This window comes from Staurois parvus, unplaced genomic scaffold (assembly GCF_062004578.1).
Source record: "Staurois parvus isolate SC_StPar_1 unplaced genomic scaffold, SC_StPar_1.0 ptg000570l, whole genome shotgun sequence".
NCBI lineage: Eukaryota > Metazoa > Chordata > Amphibia > Anura > Ranidae > Staurois > Staurois parvus.
In genome coordinates, this window is record NW_028318366.1 from 1,260,148 (window position 1) to 1,280,876 (window position 20,729).

The following is a 20,729-nucleotide window of genomic DNA, read 5'->3' on the forward strand; positions in this document are numbered from 1 at the left end:
ATCTTTTGGGTAAAGAAGATGTAGAAATAAGCCCTAAAGTATAAGAATATCTATCAATCCACTGATAATGAGGATGTTAGACATAAATGACAAGGATGTAATGGTCACAGAGGAATGGTGGTGGAGATCTCTCACAGTAAGAACACTTCCTTGAATGGTTCTATAAATAAAGAATGAATCCTGGAGGGAATAAAGCTGTAAAGCAATAAATAATATATAAACTGGGCCATCCACTTCATCCATAAAGACATTGTGATTGAAGATCTTCTAGATCACATAGAAGGAGGACTCATCCATGATTTCATACATTTGTTTGGAAGGATAGAACAATCCTCAGAAGGGAACATGTAGGATGACAGGAAAGGCTCCTGACTGGTGAGATCCTCCAAACATAATGATGACATCCATGAACTGGAGCGAGCTCGTTGGGGTGATAAAGCCAATCTGGAAACACTGTGTAGACGTTCTCCAAGAACTCAGCACACTCCAGGTGTGGAGAAAGTCTCCAGGTGGGTTTAGCCTGTCATTTATCATAGGTAGAAATGTCCACACATGGACTTCCACAGGGACCCCCAGACTACATATAGAGCCTGTACAGTGTCCTCAGGTCTCCAGGTGGGTTTAGCCTGTCATTTATCATAGGTAGAAATGTCCACACATGGACTTCCATAGGGACCCCCGAGACTACATATAGAACCTGTACAGTGTCCCCAGGTCTCCAGGTGGGTTTAGCCTGTCATTTATCATAGGTAGAAATGTCCACACATGGACTTCCACAGGGACCCCGAGATTACATATAGAACCTGTACAGTGTCCCCAGGTCTCCAGGTGGGTTTAGCCTGTTATTTATCATAGGTAGAAATGTCCACACATGGACTTCCACAGGGACCCCGAGACTACAAATAGAACTTGGAGGTACCTGTGAAATGGAATATATAACTTGTACCGCGTCCCCAGGTCTTCAGGTGGGTTTAGTCTGTAATTAATAATGCACAAATGCCCATATATATGGATTTCTACAGGGACCACCAAGACCATTCTGCATAGCTTGGATGTCACCAATATTACTAGGAGCCCATAAAGCAGATGACTATATAAAGATATAAAAGTCCAATCACTGCCATGGAACTTTAGATTAAAGGAACTTCGTTCCAGTCACACCATTCATTTTTTACAAGTAAAGACCGAGTTGGTGTTGGTGAATAACTAGCAAAAAATAGGAGCATGGGGGAGGGGAGAGGGGGAATAGAAGAAGCAGGAAAACAAAGAGATCTTAGTCAAGGAGGGGGTATAGGAAGGGAACGGGTTGGGGAGGGAGGTTCTCCACAAATGGGGCAGAAAACAATATACTAGAATAAGAGCAGGATGGATAAACAATAGAGGAAAGTGACTATAAAATCGTTAACCTTTCCAAGGTGATTCGTTTTCTTCTAAGAGTTTGAGGTTTGCTCTGTTATGAAAGGTTCGAGTGAAGCAGTTAAAGATTTATATTTATTTACCAGTAAGTTTGTCTTGAAAGCATTACATTCTAGAAACAATAGACGAGATGATCCTTTAATGGACTGATAAAAGATTGGCCCCAGCTCTCCAGAAAGGAGTACAGAGCTTTAGGAGATGTTGTTGCCCGATGACAGGAAAGTCATGTAGAGGATATTGAAGATGATTTAGCTGACATGGCTTTAGAACTGGTGGAGGAAATTCAGAGATACGAGAATGGTGAGGAACACATGGTCCTGTCCAGAGTAGATGATGAGGGGTTTTATGTTACATCTTTTTCTTTTCCCCCTTGCTGGCAGTAGCTGGAGTTCAGTGTTCTGTGGCTGCAGTTACCAGAGAATTAAAAATGGTGAATTTTGGAAAGATGGCATATGATAATCTTATGGGAGAAGAACGTGTTACTTTGGAACAGCTTAAGAACTGCCGTGACATTGTGAGCCTGCCGACAAGGGTGGAGCCTTGTCATCATGGAGCGAGAAAAACATTTATTGATGTGTCAAAAGATTTTTAGATATAAGGAATGGTACACTAAGATAACATCCATCAACATGGAGAATGGTCAGAAGATCCTCTTTGATGTGGTTGAGGAACCTGTATTTTTTATCATAAATATAATTTGGATATTTTCTCTGGCGGTGGGGGGCTGTTAGGTATGCTGTACGGGGCCCCGTGATATCTAAAAGTGGCCCTGGGTGTATGCTTGTGTCTGTGCCACCTGTATAGTTAGGAAGAACAATAACTTCTGTAGCAATTGTACATACAGAGATGGACGCGGTCATCCGTCTTGCTAAAGATCCTCCATCTTGTATCATTCTCTCTCCCTCCAATCCCCGTCCCTCAGGAATGTGGTCTGTGTGTATGCTGAGTTCACGAGGCATCAGGCCCAGCTGGATAGCTTCATGGTTATAAACCCCAATTAGCCTGGGCCCAGTATGTCTGTGAGACTCTTGCTTGGAGGTGATCGTAAAGCTATAAACCAGTCCTTCACTGGACATGAAAGACATTCTGAGATAACAGTAAAACATACATCCTATTTAAAAGCACTTTTCCCTACAATTTCATATCTTAAGATAGAAAATACTTACAATGAAACCAAGCATATATTCAGAGAGGTCACTTTAATACAAGTCACCTGATACCTTACACCTCTAGTTAAAGTCTACAGGAGAGTAGAAAGCCATATAGTTCTAGCTGAAATAGTAAGATATGGCATATTTGATGTCTGGACGTTCAGGATATCACTCTGCATATTAATCTACTAGTGGCTAGGCTGCTACATGCACCTAGGCAAGGTTATTGACCCTGATATAACTTGGGAGGGATTTTGGTTCTAACTTGGGTCTCTGCCTAGACACCCCTCCCCAAATGAGGCCATTGGCCTTTGGCTTCAGAGACACCCCCTGCTGGGGGACTATAAAATAGGCTGTCAGGCCTGAGAGAAGTAAGATGAAGAATTCTCCCTTTTTAACATCAGGAACCAACTTAGTAGAACGGTACCATTTTGCTCTGACACTTGATCTGCTTAAACCAAGGCTGACGGCAAGTCTTCTACCTCCCTAAACTTCTTTCTGTTATCTCTCTGTTGTGCTATTGCTCTCTGTATTTATATATATATAGTTGTGTTCAAAATACTAGCAGTCAGACATCACTAACCGGATCAATCACTGTTTTTGGTGGAAATGATATTTCTACATGGCAAATAATTTCCTAGCAGGTGTAGTAGAGTAATAGAAATCCAACAGACCCAACAGTCATGACATGCATGCTGCTGATTCTGTGTCATTGAATCACTAATTGAAAGGGGCGTGTTCACAATAATAGCAGTCAGACATCACTAACCGGATCAATCTCTGTTTTTGGTGGAAATGATATTTCTACATGGCAAATAATTTCCTAGCAGGTGTAGTAGAGTCATAGAAATCCAACAGACCCAACAGTCCTGACATGCATGCTGCTGATTCTGTGTCATTGAATCACTCATTGAAAGGGGCTTGTTCAAAATAATAGCAGTGTGGAGTTCTATTAGTGAGGTCATTCATTCTTTGATAAACAGGTAGCAATTATTGCCCTTATTTAAGGAAGGAAGGCAGCAAATGTTGGACATGCTGGTTACAGTGCATTTCTCTCTGAAATTCTGAGGAAAATGGGTCGTTCCAGACATTGTTCAGAAGAACAGCGTACCTTGATTAAAAAGTTGATTGGAGAGGGGAAAACATATAAAGAAGTGCAGAAAATGATCGGCTGCTCAGCTAAAATGATGGCAAATGCTTTAAAATGGCAACCAAAACCTGAAAGACGTGGAAGAAAGCGAAAAACTACCATTGGAATGGATAGAAGAATAGCCAAAATGGCGCGGACTCAGCCAACAATCAGCTCCAGGAAGATGAAAGAAGGTGTGACGTTCCCTGTGAGGACTCAGCCAACACTCAGCTCCAGGAAGATGAAAGAAGGTGTGACGTTCCCTGTGAGGACTCAGCCAACAATCAGCTCCAGGAAGATGAAAGAAGGTGTGACGTTCCCTGTGAGGACTGTTACAATTAGAAGACGCCTATGTGAAGCCAAGCTATCTGCAAGAAGCCCCCGCAAAGTCCCACTGTTGGGAAAAAGACGTGCTGAAGAGGTTACAATCTGCCAAAGAGCACATTGACTGGCCTAAAGAGAAATGGTACAACATTTTGTGGACTGATGGAAGTAAGATTGTTCTTTTTGGGTCTAGTGGGCGGAGACAGTTTGTCAGACGACCCCCAAACACTGAATTCAAGCCACAGGACACTGTGAAGACCGTGAAGCATGGTGGTGCAAGCATCATGATATGGGGATGTTTCTCATACTACGGTGTTGGGCCTATTTATCGCATACCAGGGATCATGGATCAGTTTGAATCCATCAGAATACTTGAAGAGGTCATGCTGCCTTATGCTGAAGAGGAAATGCCCTTGAAATGGGTGTTCCAACAAGACAACGACCCCAAACACACCAGTAAATGTACAACATCTTGGTTCCAGACCAACAAGATGGACGTTATGGAGTGGCCAGCCCAATCCCCGGATCTTCATCTAATAGAAAACTTGTGGGGTGACATCAAAAATGCCGTTTCTGAGGCAAAACCAAGAAATAGAGAAGAACTGTGGAATGTAGTCCAATCATCCTGGGCTGGAATACCTGATCACAGGGGCCAGAAGTTGGGTGACTCCATGCAACACAGATGTACAGCAGTTCTCAGAAACAGTGCGACTACAACCAAATATTCATGAAGTCATTCAAAGGGAAGCAAAATCTTCAAACATTTCTCAGTTTATATAGTGAATGTTTGAGTTTGTAAAGAAGAATACAAACACTGAGATTTTTTTGAACCGTCTAATATTCACTTTTCTTCCATTTTTTTAGAGGAACAACACAAATTTGATGTATTTTTCTTCATGTTGTGATTTGGAATAGAATGTGTCGTGTTCCCAATGCATTTGTGTGGATGGAAATAAAAGCTATTAGAAGGATTTTCAGCTTTATTCACTTTTTTCAACACACTGATATTATTTTGAACATAACTGTGTTCCAACACAGTTATATATATTGGCTATATCTTTTTCTGTAAATATTTTTATTGCACCATTTTGACCTTTTTATTAATAAATCCTATTTTCTGAAAAGCGTTGAACTGTTTCTAAAGCTCTTTAATGCAAACTAAGAATCCCTGTCTCTGAAGAGCGCTACTGTGTGTTTTAAACTTCTGCATACATTTGCCTGCGGTGACAGTATGTATACAGATGCTTATTCCAACATCACAGTGTTATTGCTAATATTGGCGAGTTTCCTCCTACTCTGTACAAAAGGAGGTGGTGGCAGTGTGAAGGGTTAATTGCGTAATTAACCTGACCCAGTAACAATCGCTCTGAGGTTGCGGTACATAGATTGTGGTCCATTGGCTGTAAAATCTTTGTGCAGGGTGCAGCTGAGCGTGGCATTGTTATGCACGTTACAGCGCGGTTTTAGATTGGCTAGTCCTTTGGTCACGAGTTGGGGAGAAGGGCTGGGGGTCTGACACCGTGACCGTCACAACTTCTTCTATGGATTACCTTGAACCTCTGCTATGTACCTCAATGTGTCTAGAAATTGGACATGTTTTCAACTGAAAATACAATTATTAGTAATATTTCCCCTGCAAATGAGGATCAGCTCCTCGGTGGAGAACAGCGATCTCGCCATGTCCAGATGTGGTCTGGAATTCCACAAAAGAACAATTCACAAAGCTAAAAAATAGACTTGCAAATTACCACTAAACTCTCCTAACTACACTCCCATCCACTCACACTCCCCACTACCACTTCCAGGTGTGTGCAAACATCCTTCCGCCAACATAATGACGTATTTCTGGTATGACAGCTGCTCCAGCGCCTCCTCCAACAGCCGTCTTGGCGTTTATTTGTGCACCATAGCAATTTTCCATGTGGCTCCATTGTGTATATGACATTCGCAAATATATGTTTGCGGCTCTATTGTGTATATGACATTGGTGAATGTATGCTTGCAGCTCTACTGTGTATATGACATTGGTGAATGTATGCTTGCAGCTCTACTGTGTATATAACATTGGTGAATGTATGCTTGCAGCTCTACTGTGTATATGACATTGGTGAATGTATGCTTGCAGCTCTACTGTGTATATGACATTGGTGAATGTATGCCTGCAGCTCTACTGTGTATATGACATTGGTGAATATATATTTGCCGGTAAAGGCACAAAGTCAACATAAATTGGGGGTCCAATGTATTACTGTTAAGAGGATTGTAGAACAAGAATAGCTAGATGCACATTGAACACGACCTATTCATTGGTAAATAACATGGTCTTGTGGTGCAATAGGGGGCTTTTGGTTGGTTAGTTTGGACATACGTGCACATGTGCGCTCTAACAAGCTAGATTTGGACGTATTATATCGCTCGCAAAATATAAGTGTTAGGGTTGCTAGTATATTGAACTTGAACATGGAATAACCCCCCCCAAAAAATAAATAAACATAGTCCAAATGTTTATTGATCAAATACATGGTCCACATTTATTTGGACAGCAGAAACAAGTAGGTACATTCAATTTCTTGGTGGGACAAAAAAAAAGCAGGATTGATGTTGCTAAAATAGAACGGTCCTGCTTATAAGAGCTTACAATCTAAAAGATTATACTTCTAATGAACTGTGCTTTCACAGGTTACAGCAGAAAACAAACGGTTAATATGAATCATGTAGTAGGCTTATCTATCCACAAAACAGGCTGCAGATCAAAAGATCAATATAAAAATACATACGTGCCAGAATAAAACACCTCCCACCTCCCCAAATCCCCCACACATACATTTCTCACCATGTTTGTCTGCAAACTGCATTTCAGTCTAAATAAAGCAAACTATAGCCAAGTGTAGATTTGGAAGAGCAGAGCAATGGACATGTGTTAGGATTACAATACAAAGATAATAAACACAATCATTGTACAATAACACACAAACACACCTTAGAAGGAAAAAAATGCAAAACATTTACAGCCCACATCAAAACACAGCGTGAGTGTGGCCTGGGGCAATTCACCACAATATCTCTTCCTCCCCAAACACAGCGTGAGTGTGGCCTGGGGCAATTCACCGCAATATCTCTTCCTCCCCCAAACCACCACAGACAAGGACTTGCAGAAAATAACGTGGCCTGTACAAGGAAAAATTTTGCCACTACTGCATCTTTTTACATAACATAGGCCACACCCACCACTGTCATTCATTGGGTCAGAGAAAGTGTTTGCACCTGATGAATCCTCTTCCCACCTGCGGTAACCCTTGGTATACAGGCCCCACAAATCAGAGTCAGAAAGAAAGCCACAGTGAAGTGTACCTGTGCAGCATACAACAGAACATTGAACATGGATGTGAAAGGGAACCCTATTGGCAATATTTCTTGGCCCTATGGGCACAATTCACTGCAGATTATCGCATGAGTTAAGGCAGTCACATGACCACATCTCACATGCAATACTGAAAAAGGCCTTACACCGCGGTCACATCAAAGCCGATTTAGAAATTGTGCGACATACAGTGAAGATGCCTATTTCCTTGCGATTTGCAAGACATCTGACACAGATATCTATGCAAATCGTCACAAAAGTAGTACATGTACTACTATAGAAATCAGTGTCGGAAACGCACCCATGTGACCGCTCTAATAGCAGACAATAGGGTGCAACTTGGCATATGATTTGCAAGTCGATTTGTAATGCAAATCACATGCCAATTCGCACTCAATGTGACCGCTATTAAAGAGTTCATATTGGTGTGGTTCAAACTTGGCTGGAGCCACAACAATCTCTAAAGTAATGAATACACTACTTTTCATGCGCCTATCAGTGCCGCCTAACAGTGCTAGTCAGTGCCGCCTAACGGTGCCATATATCAGTGCTGCTTTTCAGTACCCATCAGTGATGCCTGTCAATGCCCATCAGTGTCACCTACCAGTGCCTCCTCATCAGTGCCCATCAGTGCCACCTATCAGTATCCATCAGTGCAGCCTATCAGTTCCCATCAGTGCAGTCTCGTTAGTGCACATCAGTGAAGGAGAAAATTCACTTAGTTACAAAATTCGATAACAAAAACAAAGAAAAAACGTTTTTTTCCCAAAATGTTCAGTGTTTTTTGGTTTAAGAAAAATAAAAAACCGAGGTGATTAAATACCACCAAAATAAAGCTCTGTCACAAAAAAAATGATAAAAATGTCATATGGGTACAGTGTTGCATGACCGCGCAATTGTCAAAGTGTGAGAGCGCTGAAAGCTGGAAATTGGCCTGGACAGGAAGGGGGCATACGTGCCCTGTAGGCTTGTGGCTAAAGGACTTGTCAAAGACCCTGTACTGTGGTTTTTTACACACTTTTTTTTTGTGAATTAGTAGCGGTACCATGTAGCGCATACTCATTCATGTAGGGGGATGCTGGGATCTGGGGGCCCCCTTGTTAAAGGGGGCTTCCAGATTCTGATAAGCCCCCCACCCGCAGACCCCCACAACTACCGGCCAGGGTTGTGGGGAAGAGGCCCTTGTCCCCATCAACAGGGGGACAAGTGCTCTGGGGGGGAGCCCCCCTGCCCCAAAGCACCCCCCCATGTTGAGGGCATGTGGCCTGGTATGGTTCAGGAGGGTGGGGCACTCGCTAATCCCCCCTTTCCTGACCTGCCGGGCTGCATGCTCGGATAAGGGTCTGGTATGGATTTTGGGGGGACCCCACACCATTTTTTTTTTACCCCTTAATATTCATACAGACCCGAAGGGCTTGTTATGGATGGGAGGGGGGACCCCACACTGTTTTTTTTTTTTTTTTATTGCAGACGTTTATTTTTAGATTCAGCTGTGAAAATAAATATTATCTAGACCTTCTAAATAAGTAAAATCATTACAGAAATAATTATAAAGGATAAGAAACAAAAAAAGAATCAATAGAACTAAGGAAATCAAATTAGATTACATGAAGATCTGCCTGGCTACAAATGGTGCTGGTTGTCACACACAGGAGACGTGACCGAGTGCCGGCTATCAGAGGACTCCACACACAGGAGACGTGACCGAGTGCCGGCTGTCAGAGGAATCCACACACAGGAGACGTGACCGAGTGCCGGCTGTCAGAGGACTCCACACACAGGAGACGTGACCGAGTGCCGGCTGTCAGAGGACTCCACACACAGGAGACGTGACCGAGTGCCGGCTGTCAGAGGAATCCACACACAGGAGACGTGACCGAGTGCCGGCTGTCAGAGGACTCCACACACAGGAGACGCGACCGAGTGCCGGCTGTCAGAGGACTCCACACACAGGAGACATGACCGAGTGCCGGCTGTCAGAGGACTCCACACACAGGAGACGCCACCGAGTGCCGGCTGTCAGAGGAATCCACACACAGGAGACGTGACCGAGTGCCGGCTGTCAGAGGACTCCACACACAGGAGACATGACCGAGTGCCGGCTGTCAGAGGACTCCACGCACAGGAGATGCGACCAAGTGCCGGCTGTCAGAGGAATCCACACATAGGAGACGTGACCGAGTGCCGGCTGTCAGAGGACTCCACACACAGGAGACGTGACCGAGTGCCGGCTGTCAGAGGACTCCACACACAGGAGACGCCACCGAGTGCCGGCTGTCAGAGGACTCCACACACAGGAGACGTGACCGAGTGCCGGCTGTCAGAGGACTCCACACACAGGAGACGCGACCGAGTGCTGGCTGTCAGAGGACTCCACACACAGGAGACGTGACAGAGTGCCGGCTGTCAGAGGACTCCACACACAGGAGACGTGACCGAGTTCCGGCTGTCAGAGGACTCCACACACAGGAGACGCGACCGAGTGCCGACTGTCAGAGGACTCCACACTGAGATTTACTATTGAAGAGCGGCTAAAAAGCAAGCGCCCACAGAGGACGTCTAAAATGTGTTCTGCACATGCTCATTTATATCTGCCATAGACCATGGAAAAGCGTCTAGTTCTTCACTGTCACAACTTTCTTTGAAAAACTATTTTTTATACATTTTACAATTTTTTGGAAATGTCAGATATTGTTTAAAGTGAAGTCCTGATAATTGGGAAAGCAAATTTCGATGTGAACGTCTCTGCAGTGATTTTTCATGGTGTTAGACGTGCTGCTTAGCAAGTCTGCTTTGTGAGTCTGATTCCTGGTTAGTAAATTTGATTTGGCGTCTACTCGTTGATGCTTCTCTTTAGTAAATGTCTTTGCAGTCTAAAAGTAGACGGTCGCTATTAAAAGGTAGACGTTAGCACACGGAAATGTGCCTAGCACAATAGTAAATCAGGGTCTTGATGTCTCATTAAAGAGAACCCGTCACCACAAAATGCGATCATACGGGGGATATTGGTTCCTTATATGTTGGCATTACAGTAAAAAAATGAAAGGTGCACCTAAACACCTAAAACCCCGCCCCCTAATCATTGAATTCCCACATACATACTAACCAATATTCCAACTGTGCCTACATACAAGATCATGGATTGCACCACACATTACATCACGCCATACATGCCAGAGTGAGAGCAATCATTCTCCATCCATGATTCAGGGTCACCTCTATATTAAGGACCCGGAAAGGCTTTTATAGCGCCCCCTAGGGGCCATTTCTGAGGACAAAGTTTGTCCTGGTTTCATCATCACACCATTGTAGGGCTGGGCGTGTTGGGTATCTAGTTACTCAGCACAACCTCCTTTGTTTCCTGTTTTTGGGTAAAATATTACATTTGTTCACTAGATGACACTAATTCCTATAAAATGTTGTGCCATCTAATGGCGGAATGCACATTTTCAGCTGTAAATGAATGGTTGGTTTATTATTGCAGCTTGGATGACCTTCTATCCTTCAGTGTGTTCTGTACTCACAAGTGATGAGGATGACCTCAGTGATGGAGATGAATCCATACCTGATGAAGGGAACTAAGGGCTCCACTTATAGAACATTCATTGGACAGAAGAGACAAGTGTCCATCCAGACATGACAAATTCTGGACCTATGTGATTTAACACAGTGATTTCCTCTGATTGTCAGCTCCATCTAGTGGTCATAATGCAGTATGTTCCTGAAATACCTCCATCAGTAAAAGTTGCAGAATATGAAATGATGGTCCCTATTTGGAGCCAATGATCACATGAAATAAAATGTGGCCAAAAGATGTCACAGCCGGGTGAATGCCGGTCACAGTTATTAAACTTTTATTTAATAGATCTATACGTGTTTGTGAAATCTCCCACCACAAAATGTACTCAGCCAATCACAGGGCAGGACTCCATTTTTATTCTTTTCCTGCTATCAATGGCCGACCCGGTCCCACACTTCATCCATGTTTTTGGGGACCTCTGATCTCCTTATGAACTGTTTCTTCCATGACAAAGATCAGCCATGGAGTATATCTGAGGTGTATATCAGGGTGTGCTTCTTCCCCACATGAGAGCTGGGATGTCCAGCAACATTCATCTAGAAGACATTTCCCACACTCAAGGCACTAATACACCTCCAGGGTTGTGTGGGACCCCTGATGTACAGGAAGACAGGACTTCAGTGAAGAACATTTCCCTCACTCAGGACAGGAAAGTGTCTTCTTCACCGTGTGAGATCTCTGATGTCTGGAACGACTGGACTTGTCTGAAAAACATTTCCCGCACTCGGGACAGGTATAAAGCTTCTCCTCCATGTGAGATCTCTGATGCTTGTAAAGATGGGCCTTCTGTGAAAAACATTTCCCACACTCAGGACAAGAATATGGCCTCTCCCCCGTGTGAGATCGCTGATGTCTGGAAAGGTTTGACTTGTCTGAAAAACATTTCCCACACTCAGGACAGGAATACGGCTTCTCCCCCATGTGAGATCTTTGATGTGTGTAAAGAATGGACTTCTGTGAAAAACATTTCCCACACTCAGGACAAGAATATGGCCTCTCCCCTGTGTGAGATCGCTGATGTGTTTCAAGTTTTGATTTTTGTACAAAACATTTCCCACACTCAGGACAGGAATAAGGCTTCTCCCCCGTGTGAGATCTCTGATGTTTATGAAGACTGGACTTGTCTGAAAAATAGTTCTTGCACTCAGGACAAGAATAGGGCTTCTCCCCCGTGTGACATCTCTGATGGCTGGAAATATGGGACTTCTGTGAAAAACATTTCCCGCACTCAGGACAGGAATACGGCTTCTCCCCTGTGTGAGATCTCTGATGTTTGTGAAGATCGGACTTCTCTGAAAAACATTTCTCGCATTCAGGACAGGAATACGGCTTCTCCCCCGTGTGAGTTCTCTGATGTCTGTAAAAATTGGACTTCAGTGAAAAACATTTCCCGCACTCAAGACAGGAATACGGCTTCTCCCCTGTGTGAGATCTGTGATGTTTGTGAAGACTGGACTTCTGTGAAAAACATTTCCCGCACTCAGGACATGAATACAGCTTCTCCCCCGTGTGAGATCTCTGATGTATGTAAAGATCGAACTTCTGTGAAAAACATTTCCCACACTCAGGACATGAATATGACTTCTCCCCTGTGTGAGATCTTTGATGTATGTAAAGAGTGGACTTGACTGAAAAACATTTCCCGCACTCAGGACAGGAATACGGCATCTCCCCCGTGTGAGATCTTTTATGCACATTAAGTTTGGATTTACAATAGTAACATTTTCCGCACTCAGGACAGGAATACGGCTTTTCTCCCGTGTGAGATCTTTGATGCCTATTAAGATAAGATTTATAACGGAAACATTTCCCGCACTCAGTACAGGAGAAGCTCTTCCCTGTTGGAAGGGCAGCCCGGTCCTGCACCGTCCGAGGTTCCTCAGGATACGAGGAATCCGATGGTCCATCTACACTGGGTGGTGCCGGATGGACATTGGAGGGAGCCGGGTTTTCTCCTGGACTATACTGTGTGATGTCCTCATCTTCTACTTTCCAGTCTGGAGACAAAGTGAGACAATCCTCGGAGGTTTTCCTCATCTCCCGGCCATGGACTAAAATACAAAGACAAAGAGGATTACTAGACAGGAGCTGATTGGTTCCCCCAAACCAGGACTCCGCCCACATCAGGCAACTTGGTCTCTGAGGAGCTTACAAGTCCACCCTCAAGGGAACTAGGAAATGGCTCCTCTGATCTCCTACCAGGTCATTTCTTTATTCACAGACCTTAGTCAGAGAGTGAGGAAACAACCAGAACTGTCTTTTATAGGAGGGACAGTGATGAGGGGATTATAGGACGAGGGTCCCCACCCCCTCTATCACTCATCGCCATCTTCCCAACACAAGAAGTACTGCACTTCCTTATTTAGTCCATGATTTAGTCATGAAGAACAGCGGGGCTGAGCCCCACCAGAGGTCAGAGAGTGAGGATGGGGGGAGAACAACCAAGATGAAGACTGGACTGATCCTGAAGACCACCATCATTGGGGTATTGACTCCTCCCTCATTATCACTTTCTGTTTAAGGGTCCAAAGCTGGAGGATGTTATCACATTATTATCACCATGTAAAATTCTGTCCTCCAATCACATCATCCGATATAAAATGTCCAGCTGGGAGGAAATGGGGGGAACAAAAGAGAATCCATATTATGTGTATATATAGCAGTGGGGGGAGGGGGGAGAGCAGAAGCCAGGAGTATGTAATGTACAACATAGAGTATATAGTGCAGGAGTCAGGAGTATGTAATGTACAACATAGAGTATATAGTGCAGGGGTCAGGGGTATGTAATGTACAACATAGAGTATATAGTGCAGGGGTCAGGAGTATGTAATGTACAACATAGAGTATATAGTGCAGGGGTCAGGAGTATGTAATGTACAACAAGGAGTATATAGTGCAGGGGTCAGGAGTATGTAATGTACAACATGGAGTATATAGTGCAGGGGTCAGGAGTATGTAATGTACAACACAGAGTATATAGTGCAGGGGTCAGGAGTATGTAATGTACAACATGGAGTATATAGTGCAGGGGTCAGGAGTATGTAATGTACAACATGGAGTATATAGTGCAGGGGTCAGGAGTATGTAATGTACAATATAGAGTATATAGTGCAGGGGTCAGGAGTATGTAATGTACAACATAGAGTATATAGTGCAGGGGTCAGGGGTATGTAATGTACAATATAAATTATACAGTGTAAGGGTCATGACTCATAATATTGGTATTCAGTAATCAGTAGAAGATTAAATGTTTACTGTAGACAAGTTGCAGAGGTCCCACACCGCTGCCTCCCATCTCCTGAGACTGCACTCAGTGACTTGGGTCTGAGACACTACAGACATACCCCTCCACCCGGCACAGCCAGCAGATCACAGAGCAAAGAACCCTGGGAGAATTGTTCTGCCTGAGATCTTACTGGCCCAGACATGGGACAGAAGACCCAAAACACACACACCACAGGTGCCTTGGTCTAGTAACACTTATGGTGAAAATGAACATTTTGCTGCCAGCTGAACCCCAGAACCTCCATAAATCCAGATACATAAATTGTGTCTGCAGCACAGAGAAGGAAGATTATCCGACAGAAATCCAGGAATACAGGACGGGGAACACAGCTCAGGAAAGTGACCAGGGGATTACAGGCTGATATCACCCAGTCCCCGCCCTACTCTGGACCAATCAGTGAGCAGTATGGGTGGAGGAATGGATTTAGTGTTCATGACCCACCTGTGCTGATCTCTGTAGGAGTGTCCTCCTCTATAAATGTCCCCGTTATTCCATCCTCCTCCATAGACTGCTGATCATCCCTCACATACGCCTCTTCTTCTTCTGCTTTCACCTCAAATTCTATATCGATTGGATCTCCACTCTAAATCAAGGAAATGAGAGAAAATATCATCTGTAAAATGTAAGGTCACATAAAAATCCACACATCATCTCCACAAGTCCATGTTCTAGATTCCCCATCCCACCAACCTTGTAATAGTGAGGGATGGTGTGACCTTCCTGTGTGGAATCCCGGGAATACAGAGGACGGGGACATCTCTCTGGTGGGTTCCTGGTATTAGGTGGCTCCATCATATCCTTGTGTCCTTCTGAAAACTCCTCCATCACTCCATACTCCTCATCCTCCTCTTTATACTCTTCTTTAACATCAATATTATCATCCCCGAGGATTCCACTCTGAAAGATATAATAAAACATTCATTGTAACAAACATGCTGTGTATAAATCACAACTACCAATAATTGTCATCATCTACCTGATGATGGGGAGGGATGGTGTGACCTTCCTGTGTGGAATCCCGGGAATACAGAGGATGGGGACATCTCTCTGGTGGGTTCCTGTAGCTGGATGACTCCACCATGGTGTCCTGGTACAGATCTTTGTGTTCTTTTAGAAGCTCCGACTCCTCCATCCCCCATCCTCATCCTCCTCCTCTTTTATCTCTTCTTTAGGATCTCTCAGGTTTCCACTCTGAATATATAATAAAATGCCATCAATGGTAACAATGCAGATAATGTACAGATCCTAATGGTACTATCAGTGATTGTTCCTCATCTACCTGATGATGGTGAGGGATGGTGTGACCTTCCTGTGTGGAATCCCGGGAATACAGAGGACGGGGACATCTCTCTGGTGGGTTCCCATGACTGGATCCATCTGTAGGAAACACACACACTGACTGAATCCATTGTTTCTATGTGTTTATCAGATGATGGGGGATCTAGGTGGATCCTCCGTACTGCTCTCTCCTTTACAATAAAGTCTCCTCTTACCCGGTGATGTGAGGGGCGGCTGATTGTCCATCATGACGTCCTTGTAGAGGTCCTTGTGTCCTTCTAAATACTCCCACTCCTCCATGGAGAAATAGACAGTGACACCCTGACACCTTATAGGAACCTGACACACACAATGATACAGTCACCATCCAGACACATCCCTTGTCTGTTACTGGAGAATGTCCCAGAATTCCCGGCACCGCTCACCTCTCCTGTCAGCAGCTCAGTGATCTCTCTGGTGACTTCTAGAATCTTCTTCTTCTTTCTCTCTTCTATCAGGGAGGGAGGTGGAGGCAATGTGATGTCATATGATCTCCAGACTTCACAGGAGGAAAACTCTACATCTGAACACAAATAGTCACATCAAATGATATTCCCAGAATCCTCCTCACCTCTCCATTCAGGTCTCCATTTTATTAAAGCCCCACTTCAGGCTGAGGTATAATTCCCCCCACAGGACCCCCACACTACGCAGGGTATAGGCTTGTTGCAGCATTCTGATGTCATTACATACAACGCAGGACCAACAGTCCCACTTTACATGTGAGGATACCAAGGGGCCCCACATCCTAAGAGCATCAGAAAAATGTCAGATGAAGGGACATTGGGGGGAGGAGCTGTGAGGTCAGTGTGATGTCATAGGATTCTCTGACTCTGAATGGAGGGACATTGGGAGGAGGAGCTGTGAGGTCAGTGTGATGTCATAGGATTCTCTGACTCTGGATGGAGGGACAATGGGAGGAGGAGTTGTGGGGTCAGTGTGATGTCATAGGACATATAGACTCTGGATGGGGGGTCATTTGGATGGGGAGATTTGAGGGGTCCTCTATATGAGGCTCCCCTATAAACCAAATCCTTGTTCCTGGGTGCGTCCTACCTCTCCTAAACTGAGGAGTGAACTTTGACCTTTACCATCCAGAAATCTGTCCGGAATCTGTGGAAGTAAGCTGTCATGTGATCAGGTGACGTGCGGAGGAACGGAGTGTAAATAGCAGACAATTGTCTCCAGAGCCCCTAATGGTGGGGATGGATTTGGCGGCGTGCTGGTGCCAAGTTTCCTCCCCCCAGGGTCACTGCAGGTGTGGAGAAAAGCTGTGTAAGAGGATATGGAGGAGAGATGAGGAGGAGATCCAGGAATCAGGAGAAAGGTCAGGGCAAGCAACAGACGAGCGCATCCAAGAGACCAAGCCGGGGTCACTACACAGAAAATCAATCCAAGGAAACAACAGGCAGGACGAGGAATAGCAAGAAGGAGCTGAGAGACAAATGAGAATATTGCTCAGCCAATGGGAGATGATCTCAGCATGACTTCCATCATGAAGGAGATGAGGGGGAGGGGAGGAAGTCACTGAAGGTGACCATAGATCCATGGAAATTCAGCTGGTTCAGCAGGGATCGCTCACATTTCCATCCATTTGTGGCCACTGCCGGATAAAAGCCACTCCCCCAGCGGCTATAGCCAATAGCTTCAGTGCTGATCCGTGTATTCTGAGAGCGGAGGAGTCCCCCCATTGTCAGAATACAAGAGTGCAGCGGGGAGGATTCCCTCATCCACCTCCAATGTGTGGATGGGGGAATCACTTCAGCTTTTTATGGTCATCCCGCTGGCTGAACGATAAAACTGAACCATGTAGGCCAGCTTTGGGAGCAAATATATTATCATCAACTGCTCCCCTGAAGGGGTTCATCTACGTATTACCTCCTCTGCCGCCAGATCCAGGAATGTCTCCTCTCTACTTCCTCATTCATGGAACTTCCTGTCTGTACCTGACATCACTTCCTGTCTGTACCTAACCTCACTTCCTGTCTGTACATGACATCACTTCCTGTCTGTCTTCCATAGAGACTTCCTGTCTGGGTAGAGATGAGATCACCACCTTGTGGAGCTCAGAGGAACTGCAGCCCCGAGAAGCGTCTGGTAGTGTGACCCCGGAGTAGCGGCAAGCTGAGTTCCCCCATGAAGATGTGTGTCTCTGATGCATCTGCGCATGTCACGGTTTTTGGCAGCAGCAGATGATCGCCGATCACCATCCATAGCACAGAACTGCCACATCTAAGAAATTAAATATTATTAAATTTTATGATTATTATAATTATGAATTAACTAGTTAACAAAAGTAAGAAATTGCCACGAAGGGGTTAATTCAAGAAGGTCGGATGCAGCAGTTTAGTAATCGATTGATTGTGACTGAAACTGTAACATGTGCAGATGTGTCCGGGACACACATCTTCATGGGGGACTCATCTTGCCGCTACACCGGCCTTGTGCTGGGTGTGTATGGACTGTAGATCCTTATAGAGGGGTCACCTCCACTCCCACCAAGGGGGACAGAAATATATGACTGCTCGGGGGAGGGGTTTTGGCTCCTTTGATTTTGCAGTAACATTGATTGCAGATTTAGTCCTGTAGAACATCTGGTATATGGATACAAAGCCCCCCAGCTGGGAGTAAAGGGTGGAAATGGCTGGTGACCCCCAGATTTGGGCAATGATGTCATCACTATAAATGGATAAAACCCGCGCTATGTGTAACAACTCCAAACCTACAAAAACCTTCTAGCGGACTGCTGCTGTAACAAAGGGAAGGATTCCCTGTCATCTAGAAGAGCATTATGTGTCACAGCGCTGTCCTATTGTGTGTGCACAGAAATCATCACAAATACACTACAAATATGTGGAGACATTCAGAGATAAAGAGCTCGGGGCTCCAAATCCTATTCTCTGCACATCCACTGCTTCCACTTTACACCCACTTCATTGGTCTTATGGGGTTTATCAATAAATGAAGGAAACTGAACCGTGTGCAAATCATCCACAACATAAAGTGCTTTGTGCTCAAGATGCTGCTCCCTGCACATCCACTGCTTCCACTTTACACCGACTTCATTCATCTCATCAGATTTGCTGCTATAGGAAATCATTTAAAATGATCATAAAAACAATTCTGCAGCTAATTGGCCACTAGGATTACTTTTACATGAAAGCCACCCACCAGCTAATAAACCAGCACTAGAATGATGCCTGTAGCTGCAAGCATCCTCCCGGTATAACCACTCCAAGTCCAGTGACGTTCCAGTACATTGCTGGTCCATGTTGGACATATATGTACCAGCAGAGAACACGGACATACGATGAATCGGGTCTGCGGACCAATATGACTGCAATTCATTCTTTTCTGTAATGTCCATGTTGAGGGTTCAGCCCAAACAAATGTTTTAATTTCATAAACGGTGATAGAGTTCCATGTGAATTGTGTGACAAGAGCTGAATTTGGGTGTCGCCATGTATTGTGGTGTATAAATTGCCTTGGCCCACAATTGGTACAAATCTTCTGTGAAGAACAGTGGAGGGGCTGAACACTAGTGCTGGCAGTGACCGGGCCGATCCGGCTAACACTGAGTATTGGGGACACTATACAAAGCCGGCACTAGTATAGTTCTGTTCATGATCAATATATTGATCCGTACAAACACTATACTAGTAATGGCGGTGATCAGCGACCTATAGCGTGAGTGCGACAGTGTGCGGCCAATCTAACGCCAGCTGACCCTGGCTGGGAGGGGCTTACTGACCCTGACACTATGTGATGTCACTAGTGGCAGGAATACAGAGATCAGTGATACATTCTATATACTGACACTGTACTAATGGCACTGGCTGGGTGACGGGGCCATCAAAGGGTTAAATGTGCTAATCTAACATGTGTGTGTACAATGTAGTGGTGCTTTTACTCGGTGCCGTGTTCTCTCTTCTCTCCCTGGACTGACCGGGGGGGGCAGTGGGGGGGGGGCGCAGGCGCATTGACACCCCAAAACAGGAAGTGATGAAGATTATGCCACTTTACCAAGAGCTGCTGCTCGCCCACAAAATGCGGGTAAGTGGTTGGCAAGTAGTTTAAAAAAAAACCTTAAAAACATTTTAAAACAAAATTCTCAATATGGTATTTAACTTTTTTTTAATACTTGTATCAGAATAGTAGGATGTTACCATAGTAACCATTGTACTACTGTGGGGGGGAGGGGGGTGATCAGGGATTTTTTTTCCACACTTTTCTTTGCTGTAGAAATAATGGTCATTTCTCCTGCAGTGCAAAGCTTGCTGTCAGAACCGAACTCATTCATCAACTGTCATCAGTGAGTTAGATTTTTGACAGCTCAAGATAGTGATCTGTGATTGGCTCATAGGATGCTGTGATTGGCCCCATGTATCATGTGACAGCTGTGGGCCAATCACAGCTCACTAGGAGGAGAAGCAGAGCTGTTATGAATGAGATTGATTCATAACAACTGCTTACATTGTGATCACCTAGAGATCACATGATCACAGGGTCACAATCACTGGGATCTTCATTCTGCTGTATCCACCAGACACAGCAGTCGGGGGTGGGGGAGCGCTGTGTGCCGGCTCGGGTGTGTGATGTGCCTCCTGTGTTAGTACAGCCAGAGTGACTACACGTACATTGCTTTGCCTATAGCTGCCGTCTGGCCACAGTACATTGCGGGTGGGAAGCGGGTAATCTAGGACTAAGGATTCCAAGCTCACTCCTTGGGCCATGATATCATCCAGGCAAGAAATGTAAGTTCTGTGTTCCAATTATGAGGTGACAACAGCATAGAGTGCTTTCAGGATAATGGACAAAGGTAGACAAGCATTGCATGCTGTTGTTGTGTGAAGCAAGTCTGTCTCCTTTTTTATTACAGATAATACATTTTGTTTGGCTTTTTCTACATTGTTCCCCGATCCAGACATTCGTGGCCTCCTGGGCTGGATGTGCCGCTGGATCCAGGCCCTGGAGCAAGCCCTGGAGGTGGCACCAGACGAGGACCAGCCCAGCCTTGGAGCCTATTTCAGGCAGCAATTTTAGTTTAGTTACAATTTTTTATGATGTTTTATAGTTTTCTATTGATTGTTGGTAATAAATGTTCCATTTCTCTTGGACAGTGCCCTGTGTTGTGGCCTTCTTCAGCCTTTGCAGGTCGGCAATCT

The 20,729-nt window shown here is 44.8% G+C and overlaps 1 protein-coding gene across 1 annotated transcript in view; it reads right to left on the bottom strand.

Annotated features, from left to right (window-relative positions):
* LOC149450591 (uncharacterized) overlaps positions 1 to 20,297 on the bottom strand; it is a 146,423-nt gene extending 126,126 nt beyond the window's left edge. Inside the window, exons 1-2 of the mRNA XM_089691712.1 lie at positions 20,202 to 20,297; positions 11,745 to 12,839 (exon numbers count right to left, since the gene is read on the bottom strand). Of these exons, the coding sequence (XP_089547838.1) occupies positions 11,745 to 12,839; positions 20,202 to 20,297 (1,191 nt within the window). The remainder of the gene's footprint in view (positions 1 to 11,744; positions 12,840 to 20,201) is intronic.
* Between the last annotated feature and the right edge of the window lie 432 nt (positions 20,298 to 20,729).